The 12030-nt window shown below is 35.8% G+C and overlaps 1 protein-coding gene across 3 annotated transcripts in view; it reads right to left on the bottom strand.

Moving 5' to 3' along the window:
• FAM184A (family with sequence similarity 184, member A) overlaps positions 1–12030 on the bottom strand; it is a 223162-nt gene that overhangs the window by 24318 nt on the left and 186814 nt on the right. For all 3 annotated transcript variants that reach the window (XM_006878993.1, XM_006878994.1, XM_006878995.1), the window contains 2 exons: positions 8325–8478; positions 4378–4505 (listed from right to left, as the gene is read on the bottom strand). In XM_006878993.1, the coding sequence (XP_006879055.1) occupies positions 4378–4505; positions 8325–8478 (282 nt within the window). The remainder of the gene's footprint in view (positions 1–4377; positions 4506–8324; positions 8479–12030) is intronic.

Below are 12030 nucleotides of genomic sequence, written 5' to 3'. Positions count from 1 at the left end.
AAACCACATACCTTTGCATTCACAGTGCAATTTTTTTACCAGCAAGCCACTAGAACTCCCTACTAGAGGGATCCTATTGAGTCAGCTGATGGCAGTGAGTTAGATACTTGTGTTCTTTGACCTGCTTCTAGTTTTAAAATGACTACCTAATACAACAGTCTAAGTTAGTTTACGTTAACATAACAAATTTTATCAATCATTAACATAATTTTAAATTAATTAAGATAAAAATTTGGTTGAACTTCCTCCCTTGGTTCCTCATTTCCATTAACCCATCTTTCTTGCTGTTTGAACTTTGGTTTGGGGCAAATGCTGCCTGTTTAATCTTGTTTGGTTGGTTGTTCTGAGTAGTACCTTCCTCACAGCTGTAACTGTTCACATTACTGACCAGTCTGTTGCTTGGCTGAAAGATGACACCTGGATGTGGGTTCGATTCCAGGTCCAAAGATCTTAAGGACCATAGTCTTGTGAGTTTTACCAATTTCCATTATAAAGTCCAGTCATCTTCTGATTTTGAATTTAATTTTCTGGTTCTCTCCTACTCTGTCTATGACTTTCTATCCTGATCAGGTGGTTGATAGGAGTAACTGGGCATCATCTGGCCCCTGATGGTTAGTGGAAACTCTATTCATGGGATCTGCTAATCTTCTGGGGTAATATTTCATTATCGAGATTTTTATTTTCTTCACTTCTCTTTGTTCTTTTTTTCTAATAAGCAGCATTGTTGTTGTTGTATGTCTTCAAGTCACCTGCAACTCACAGCGACCCTATGTACAACAGCCCTAAACCCTGCTCTATCCTGTGCCAATCTCACTGACATCCCAACCCCCATTATTTAGTCACTATATATATATATCAATCCATCTCATCAAGGGTCTTCCTCTCCTGAGCTGATCCTCCACCCTCTCAAGCATAACGTTCCTCTCCAAGATGTCAAAGGGCATCACAGGAAGACAAAGTAAAGTATTATAATGGCATGTGAAAAGAACTTGAGTCAGAAAATCAAAGGGACTGAAATAGCTCAGCATTTCTTAAGATCAAGGTACTGAAGAAGAAATTCAAGCCTCAAGTTGCAATTCTTAAGCATGCTTTGGGCAGAATATTAAATGATCCAGGAAGTAATAAAAGATGGAAAGAGTATAAAGAGTCATTATACAAAAAGGAATTGGTGGACACAGAAGCATTTCATGAAACATCGTATAGGCAAGAGCCTGTGGTGATGATGAAGTTCAAGCTGCTCTGAAAGAACTGGCAAAAGCAAGGCCCCAGAAATTGACGGCGTACCAATTGATATATTTCAACAAACAGATGCTGCTCTAGATGTGCTCACCAAACTGTGTCAAGAAATCTGGAGTATAATCACTTGGCCAACTGACTGGAAGAGATCTATATTTGTTCCCATTCATCATAAATATCAAATGCAAGCAATATTCTGCTGTAGATTATCCAAAAACAACTGTAAAAGCACATCAACAGAAAACTGCCAGAAATGCAGGCTGGGTTTAGAAGAGGCCATGGTACTAGGGATATTGTAGCTAATGTTAGATGGATCTTGGCTGAAAGTAGGGAGTACCAGAGGAATGTTTATCTGTATTTAATTGACTGTGCAAAGGCATTTGACTGTTGGGACCACAACTAACTGTGGCTAACTCTGAGAAGAATGGGAATCCTAGAACACTTAATTGTGCTTATGTGAAACCTATACTTGGACTAGGAGGCAGCTGTTAAGACAGAGCAATCAAATACTTTATGGTTCAAAATTGGGAAGGATATACTCCAGGAATGTATTCTGTCCCCACACCTTTTCAATCTGTATGCAGAACAGATTATCCAGGAGGCTGGTCTGTATGAGGATAAATGTGGCATCACAACTGGAAGAAGACCCATCAACAATCTGTGTTATGCAGATGACAACCCTGCTTGCTGAAACTGGGGAGGACCTGAAGCACTTGCTGCCAAAGGTCAAGGACTGCAGCTTTCCATATGGATTGAAGCTCAGTATCAAGAAATCAAAAGATTCTCATGACTGGGCCAACTGACAGCATCAAGATAGATGGCACCAAGATTAACAGCTTTATCGTTTTCTTGGCTCCACAATCAATACGCTTGTTACCAGCAGCCAGGAAATTATAAAAAGTATTACATTGTGAATGTCTGCTGTCAGAGACCTCTACAAAGTACTGAAGAGCAATGATGTCAGTCTGGAGACTGAGATGCGCCTGATACAGGCCATGGTCTTTGCAATCACTTGCTATGCATCAGAGAGCTGGACAATGACTAGGGAGGATAGAAGAAGAATTGATGCCTGTGAGCTGTGGTGCTGGAAAAGAGTACTGAATATACAATGGACTGCTAAGAGAATGAACAGGTTCTTCCCGGAGAGGATAAAACCAGGCTGCTGCTCCTTGGAGGCAAGGATTTTGATGCTTTGTCTGACATACTTTGGGATGTTGCAAGCAGTATTAGGACATCAAAATTTTGAGCCTGGCTTGGAAAGCTATTGCTAAATTAACATGTTATTCAATAGTCCATGTTGTAAATGGCATTTTAAAAGCCAATATCTACCTCAAATCACATATATGTATATATAAAATGAGGTGTAATGATATATTCTGTATGTGCATACATATAATAGTCTTATTTTAACATGTTGCCGCACACTTTCAAATTGACAATCATGCTTAAAAACACTTTTTTTTTCCAATTGTTTATGATTGCCATATGAAATTGTATTTCTTGTTACAGAATGCTTGGTTTCAAATAAATGCTTTCCACATTTATTTGTGCAACCAACAAGTGTCTCAACTATATTTCTTGAGAACAGCTGATCAAAAATGTCAATCCACTAGAATATTCATCAACATTCATTTTAATGCATTAAAATGTGCAGGATGGCTACAGTCGTCATTTGTGGCAACGTGTTAAAAGCTTGTGATAAACTAGGTATCACTGCAGTAGGAAAGGAACTTGTCAACCATGAGAAGAAACTCAGTTCATGACCAGAACATGTATTAGGTTTTGTTTTTGTTTATTTTAATAAATTAATGTATTACCTTTTAAGAATTTTAAAAGATTTGTAAAGACCTGGAGTAAATATATGTTTATGTTTTATTTGTATGCTACAGATACAGAGAAAATGCACATTTGTAATATATAAAAATTTTATGCTTATAATAATAATAAAGAACTGAGCTTCTAACAAAAAAGTTCTGGTTGAACTAGTGATATTTGGTTCAACATGGCTAGTGACTGCAGAACTAGACTTATCTGTTACGTTATAGTGACTTATATTAAGTTCTATTGGTCAACACTATTTATAGCGTCTTATCCTCAATATTCCTATTTTATTGTTCACTTACTCAGGATAGGCCCAAAATGCAAAATCTTGAAAGTTGCTAAGATCCAATTTTATGTCCAATATACTCTAAAACTCTTCAATAAAATTAGTAAATAATAACTTATAAAAACACTAATTATTCCAAAATATTTTTGTTTTGTTTTCAGAATTTTTTTAAATTTTTTATTTGTCTGCATACAAAATTTGTATACATTGTGCTTCATTCATATATACTTTATTTAGCACATTCCTTCACTCATATTATGTTTCAAGCTATCATTCTCATACACTATGTTTCATACAAAAAAAAATCACCATTGATCTATGCCTACTATTACATCTTACTTTTTCTTTTATTATTAGTAATAAATAAATCAATAATTTCCTCTCATTTTCTTCCCCATTCTAGCTCCCCTTCCAATGTATACCCCTTATTCCATATTGTTCTCATACATATAATTCATAATAATATATTTCTCTTAGATGGTTCTTTCCCTCATTTGTTCTAATGCAGGGTTGAACTATCTATCCACTCTTTTACCATTTCCTGTCCAACCCCTTCATGTCTGTCCTATTTTATAACAGCAGTGTTAAGAAGTATTTGTCCTGTTGTGACTGAGATAGTTCACTTAGTATACTATCCTCTAGGCTCTCCCATGAGTGTCATCTTTTACTATTTCATTGTTTCCAGTGTTGCATGGTATTCCATTGTGTGGATGTTTCATAGTTTTTCTTGCTCATAAATTTTTATTATTATTAATTTGAATAAAAGTTTCCAGAGACTTTGGATTTCCATTCATTCACTGCTGCAGATCTCCATTCATTCACTGTTGCAGATGTTCCATATTTTTTCTATCCATTTGTTTATTGATAGGCACTTGCATTACTTCCATCTCTTTGGTACTGTGAATAATGCAGTGAACATGGGTGTGCCTACATCTGTTTGACATATGGCTGAAAATATTTTTTTTTAAACTGACAACATTCAGTATATTCCCATTTAAGAAATGCTCATAGAATAATAGGATATTCTTATTTACCTGCATTCTGCTGATATCTATGCTTCTCTCTAGTTCCATTTTAGCAGCTGCCAGTTCTTGATGATGACTATGCCGTAACAAATCAATTGCAGCTGCATGTTGATGATTTAATTCTGAGCGCAAGGAAGCTGGCAGCCAAGGAAAAAAAAGATGTTCAGCACATTTCAAAATATTATTGATATATTAGATAAAATTATAAAGAGTAAAAATTATTATTTAAAATGCACCTATTAAAATACCATCCACTACAGTTCTGTTAATTTGTTGTACTATGGTGGCTTGCTATGATGCTAGAAGCTGGGCCCTTGTGTTTCAAATACGAGCAGAGTCACTCATGTTAGAGAGGTTTAGCTGAGCTTTCAAGCTATAACAGACGAGTAAGAAAAACCTGCTGATTGACTTTTGAAAATTAGTCAATGAAAACCTCATGGATCACAACAGAATATACAGTGCTAGAAAATAAGCCTGTTAGGCTGGAAGGCACTCAAAGTACCCCATGGCTGCAAACAATGGAACTGAGCCTACCATGTACCATGACAATTGCATAGGACTGGACAATATTTCTTTCTGCTGAGCCAATTTGAAAGCAACTAACCATCACCACTACAAGAAAGTAGAGTTCAAAAGGGAGCTCTGATGGCCTAGTGGCAAGAAACTGCACTGCGATCCTAAAGGTATGCAGTATAAATCTACCAGCTGCTCTGCGGGAGGAAAGATGGACAATCTCCTCCCGTGTGATTAACTGCCTCAGAAAACCCACTGCAGGGTCAACTCTGCGTCAGTTTGGACTATATGTTACACAACAACAATCATCAAAAAGTCAATTCCTCAAGAATATACGTTGCTATGTGCCACTGACTCATAGCTGACCTCTAGCAGGTTTTCAGAGGCAGTAACCCACAAAGGAAAAGAATGCTCATCTTTTTCCTGTGAAACAGCTCATGGATTCAAAAGGCTTGCCTTTGGGTTTGCAGTGCAGTTCCTTACAATTAGGTCAACAGTAATCCTAAATATATACTCACAAAATAACAGAGCTACAAATATAGAAAACAAAAACTGTCAGGGTTGGAGGCTTTAACACCCATTTTTCCATAACCAAGAGAACATCGAGACCAAAAAAAAAAAATTATCAATAATACAGAACTCAGCAACAATCTCAGTCAATAGGGTCTATTCAACATTTATAGAACAATTATAGTAGAATACGTATACTTTGAAAATGCTCATGGAATTTTTACAAAAAAGATTAAAGGGTAAACTCTGAACTAGACAATAAGATTGGGAAGAGATAGAACAGGGTTCAGGGCTGGTGTACACAGGGTCGCTATGAGTCACACATGACTCGATGGCACATAACAACAACAACCACCTAGAATATCCTAAAGCTGCTGTGAAAAAATGTCTAGAATTAATAAATGAGCTCTGAACTATCATAGACTAAGAGAAACTAAAAATTCAATTGTATTTTTTTATTTATGCATATTAGCAATGCTAGTGAAATTTTAAAATACCATTTATATCCAAAAAAAGAGCGAGAAATATTTACATGTCAGTCTAGTATGTGTATAGGATTACATGTTGAAAATTATACAATGATGGTGAAAGAAATGAAAGATCTAAAAAAATGACAAAGGACAGACCATTTTTGTGGACTGGCAGATTCAACAGAGTCCCTAAACTGATAATACAGTAATTTCAGAAACAGGATTATTTCAAAACTTATATGAAAATATAATAGAAATAAACTAGCTGAAATAACCTGCAAAAGAATAAAATGGAAGGAATCCATTATCAGAGTTTAATATTTATTATAGACTGTGTGGTTATTGCTAAAGAGAAAGACACATAGGCCAATGGAACAGAAGTGAGAACTCAGATACAGACCCATACAAATATGCCAAATGATTCTGACAGTGGTCCAAATACAAATCAATGAAGGAAAGTTAGCTTTTTAAAGTGGTGCTGGAACAAAGAGATACCTATAAACAGAAAATTAACTTTAACCTAAATCCCCTACCTTATGTATATAAATATAAACTCAAAATTTAACTTGAGTATAAAAACTTTGGCTTAAAAGGAAGACATAGAACTAAAATAGTTTAGAAAAAATATAGCCAATGTTAAGTATCTAGGCAAAGAGTTAACTGGAACTTCCATGCTAGGGATACTACTCATCAATAAAAACTTAGAAACTATTAATATAAATAACCACCTAGATGAACCTCTAGAGAATTAAGCAGAGTGAAAAAAAATCAATCTTAAAATGTTTCATATGATTTTACCATTTATATATAATATTTTATAATTTCTTAAAATGGCAAAATTATAGAAATGGAAAACAGATTAATGGCTGTCAGTAGTTAAAGTTGGGAAGGAGAGGGATGTGGGTATATCATAAATGAGTAACACAAAGGAAGTTTATGGTAGTAAAAAGGTTCTGGATCCTTAACTAGACAAATGCCAACATCCTAAGTTGTGATGCTGCACAAGAGTTTGTGAGACATTATCATTAGGGAACTCTGTAAAGTGTATATGAACATAACTGCATGTAAATCTAAAATGATCTAAAAAGATTTAACTTCAAAACAAAGATGACCTTTTGTCAACAACTTACTGCCACTGAGTGGGAAACAACTCATAACTGATCCCTCCAACAGGTTTTCAGAGACTAAATCACATGGAAGGCGACTGTCTCTCTTGGAGTAGCTTGTGGATTCGAACTGCCAGTAAGGCACAACTTTGGGTTAGCTGGACAATGCCTCACTGACTATTCCACCAGGGCTCTCTTTAGTCAACAAAGAGGTTGTTAAATCATATCTCAAGGGACTGAACAATCACTCCCATGCTAGATATTACTTCCACTGCCAGAGTGTACAAACAGCTAACTCAACTCCGCTTTACTTTGTGTTCTACTTGTGCTACTGTATCATATCCACATGCTGAGTAACTGTATATAAAATGTGCAATATGAACAAAATACTCTGATGTTTTAAAACTTAAAAATAAAACATCATGAATTTTTTAAACTTTAAATGGAAGAAATTACAAATAAACATAGCAAGATAATTTTTAATAAATACCAAGCATATAAAAATCACTGGAGAGATGAAAATCAAAACCATAATGAGATACCGTCTCATTCCAGTAAAAGTGACAAAGTTTACTAGAGCAGCAAGCAATAAATGTTGAACTGAATGTGGAAAAGTGAGAAGTCCCATACATTGTTGGTGGGATTGTAAAATGGTACAACCCCTCTGAAAGGCAGTTTGGCATTTCCTCAAAAAAACTGAACATAGGAACTCTTTATGACTCAGCTATTCTACTACTAGGAATATACCCCAGGGAAATTAGAACTGTGACACAGAGATCTGTACACCAATGTTCATAGCAGCATTATTCACCATCCAAGAACATGTAAAAGGCCCAAATGGCCAATCACAACTGAACGGTTGAGAAATTGTGGTACATTCACATAACAGAATGCAATGCAGCACTTGAGAGTAACAATTTTGAAAAATACTGTATTACTTCGGAGAGACTGAGTGAACTAACTCTGTCTCATAAGGGCAAATTACTTCATAAGACGACTATTGTAAAAACAGAAGCATAACTAGTAAAACAGGTATGGGGACCCAAGGGAGGATGGGGTGGGAACAGAGGGTGAGGATGGGTAGGTCTGAAACTACAGCGTTACACAATTTGGTGGATGGAAAGAGGGGGTAAAAGAAATGGGAAAAATCCGGCAGCACCTGAAAAGACAGGGTAATGATGGGCATAGTTCAATGTTAGTTAATTTTATAAAACATAATGCATGGGAATAATTGTATGAAACAGTGAATGAAGAATAGTGTAAAACACAATATATATGAACTTTGTAAGCAAACCAGTAAATTAATAAAAACCCAAGTTAATAAAATAACAGAATTGTAACATAAAAACAATCATACCAAGCATAGCCTTTCCTTCATCTTCTAATTCAAACCGAAGAGTTTGAAGTTCTTGTTCCATTTCTATCCTGAAGCCCTCCATTGACTCTCTGTGTGCATCTTTTAGTGACTGAAGTTCTGCAGAATGTTTTTGCTGTAAATGGTTTTCAAGAGCCTAGAAAATAAGAAACAAATTTAAAATATTATAATAAAATATAGGAGCAAAAATGCAAATGAAATAGAAAATAGCTAAAATTCATTCCTAAGGATATACTAGGCATTTTTAGTTCATTTTAATAAAATTAGATATAAGATAATCACCATCAGAAAATAAATCAGTAGGTCAAAATAAATCATAATGAAACTGGTCTGATTCTATGTGTTTTATTTGAATTGGAAATAAAACTTTACCTAAGGCAGTTTTCAAATAAAATAATTTCCTAAAGCTGCTAAGGGGTGAAAACTACCTTAAATTAATGAACAGTTCCTTTGTGTGTACAGACTTAGCTGTAGGAAAGCAGGGAAGGAGGAACTAATAAGGAAATATTTCTAAAGAGAAATGAAAGCTTTTATAACTCTAGCCATATCAAATATTTTGTAGCTCATTTCCATGGTCATTCTTTGGTCCTGCAAATGAGATCAGAAACAAAAGATCTATGAACAGGTAACTAGAAAAGTAAACTTAAAGCCTTTCGGGTGTTTAACTTGGAAATCTAGCCAGAGCATTAAGAAACAACGATGTCATAAAATACTACATAACATGGGAGAGTCTAGAGAGCATTATGCCGAGTGAACTAAATCAGGCTCATTAGTACAAATGTTGTTCTTAGGTGCTGCTGAGTCACGTATGACTCATAGCAACCCTATGAACATACAACCGGAACTCTATTCTATCCTGCACCATCCTCACACTTCCTGACACACGAGAGCCCACTGCAGCAGTCACTGTGTCAATCCATCAGTTGAGGGTCTTCCTCTCCTTTGCCGACCCTCCACCCTTCCCAGTATCATGTCCTTCTCCAATGAAAAGCCTCTCCTAGCACTATGTCCAAAGTATGTGAGGCAATGCCTCATCATTCCTGCCTCCAAAGAGCACTCTGGCTGCACCCTCTCCAAGACATATCTGTCCATCCTCTTGGCTGTCCGTGGGATGTTCAGTGCTCTTCTCCAGTACCACAGCTCAAAGGTGTCAATTCTTTTTTCTGTCATTCTTGTTAACTGTCCAGCTATCACATGCATAGTAAGTAATCAGAAATGCCATGACTTGAATCAGATGCACCTTAGTCCTCAAACTGGCATCAATACTCTTCAATAAATTGGAGAAGCCCATAACTGCATATTTTCCCAGTGCAACATGTCTCCTTATTTCCTGACTGCTGGTACCAAGAGAGTTAACTGTGGATCCAAGCAAGATGAAGCTGTTGACAGCTTCAATGCCTCTCCACGCATCATGACACTGCCTATTGGTCTAGTAGGGAGACTCTTTGTTTTCTTGATACTGAGATACAATCCATACTGAAGGCTGCATTCCTTGATCTTCTGCAACAAGTGTGTCAAGTCCTCCTTAACTTCAGCAAGCATGGCTGTGTCATCTGCATAACTCAAGTTATTGATGAGTCTCCCTCTAATCTTGATGCCACACTCCTCTTTATAGAGTCCAGCTTCTCAGATAATTTGCTCAGCACACAGACTGAATGGGTATGGAGAGAGAATACAACCCTGACCCACTCCATTCTCAATTTTAAACCATGAAGTATTCCCCTGCTCTGTTTACACAACTACCTCCTGGTCCAGGTACAGGTTCCGCAGGAGCACAATTAAGTGCTCTGGGATTCCCATTCCTTTCAATGTCAGCCACAACTTGTTATGATCCAGGCAAACTCCTCTGCATAATCAATAAAGCATAAATACACATTCTTCTCATATTTTTTACTTTCAGCTAGGACAGGAAAATGGTAATTAATTATATAAAATACAATATGTATGAATGATTTTACATAAAGTACACGTATGGAACATGATGTATATGAGTGATTATATGCAAACCAATTTTTTTTTAATTGAACAAAGGGAAAAAAATTAGGCTGGAGATGTAAGACTACATGTGGTTATGAAAAAAGGAAGCTATGTAGCCACAGGGTGAAAGTTATATTGAAAAGTTCAATTTTACCAATAAGATAATTTAAAATACAATTGATATAATTGAGAACATGTAAGTTTTCTGAGAAAGAGAGTACAATGTAATTCAGGTGTGGTTTTTTTCAACCACTGTTCTAGAGGGCAATTTAAAAAAAATAGTAGTTAACAACTTTATTTCTCCTCTTTGAAGTATCTTTATGTAGGAAAAAAACCCATAAATTCTTTGAAAATAGGTAAAAGAATGGATTTTTAGTTTAAATCATGTTACTAAAGCAGCGTTTCTACCTAATGACAATACAGTAAAATTGTAATTTCCCATTTTTTTGTGAAGAATGACTTAAGTTTAATATAACATGAGTACTAACATGAGAATGGATATGTTATTTGGATTTATAAATAGTATTCAAAGGATAAACTACTTAGCAATCTAACCATGCCTAGTTTTTAACCAAAGGGATTTCCTTAACTTCCTGTATAAAACCAATAAAATATTAACTTATTGTCTAGACACTTTAATGTTTTAAAAGAATATTATTTATTTTAAAAATAATTTCTTCATAGTATTCCATTTCTTATAATGATGCCTGCACTTAAGTAAAGGATTAAGGAACACTCTAAATTGGTAATGACACTCCTCACTTACTGACATGGTTAGGCTCCAAAGATCAGAGCACTATGCATAAATGGGTATTATATGAAAATCCATGTAAGAGCACCACAGAACTGGAAAGTACATCTTTGTACAACTTTAGAACCACCGGGAATCCTGGCCTAGCCAAGCTGACACACAACCTTAACTGCCTGAGCCAGCATTATTCTCATCCTGCACCTTTGTTACTGCCGCCAGGCATACAATGCTAATTCATGATATAGTTTTTATTATAGTCATAAAAATAAAATTTCAACTAACAAAATAGTAGATAAGGGAGGAGTAGGTAAATGTGGTGCTCAAAACTTTATTTTTCTATTAAATCTTTGTCGTAATTTTAAGATCCTTGGAATAAGTGGGGAACAAAAGTGTTAAAAATCAATTAAGCCAAAATCAACATAAAGGGGCTTTGGTGGCCAAGTTGAAAGAAGTTGTGCCGCCAACCCAGAGGCAGGCAGTTTGAACCCACCTGTTGCTCCACAAGAGAAAGAAAAACAATCTCTTCCCTTGTGCTTTACAGTCTCTGAAAACCTGCTGGAGGATCAGCTAGGGGGTCAGTTCTGATTCCATGGCAAATGAACAAACAACAACATTATATTAAATGAATGTATGAACTCAGAACTGAATGTGGGGAGATCTTAAACCTGTGATTAATCTGAATCATTTGAGTATCTTCTGACAGAACTATTGTTATGTCACTACTTATAGACTTTGAAAATGTATATAAAGATATACTATATAATCTCTACATATGTATTTCTTGAATATATATTTTTCTATATATCAAGTTTGAACCTCATGCACTTGCTGCAGAGGGTCAAGGACTGCAGCCTTCAGTATGGACTGAGGCTTAATGTCAAGAAGACAAAGATTCTCACCACTGGACCAATTGGTAGCATCAGGATGGATGGCGAAGAGATTGAGATTGTTCACAGCTTC

Source organism: Elephantulus edwardii, unplaced genomic scaffold, assembly GCF_000299155.1.
Source record: "Elephantulus edwardii isolate Elephantulus edwardi_28Jun2011 unplaced genomic scaffold, EleEdw1.0 scaffold00002, whole genome shotgun sequence".
NCBI classification, from domain to species: Eukaryota; Metazoa; Chordata; class Mammalia; order Macroscelidea; family Macroscelididae; genus Elephantulus; species Elephantulus edwardii.
The sequence above is the reverse complement of the archived record's forward strand: the minus strand, read 5'-3'. Positions and strand labels throughout refer to the sequence as shown.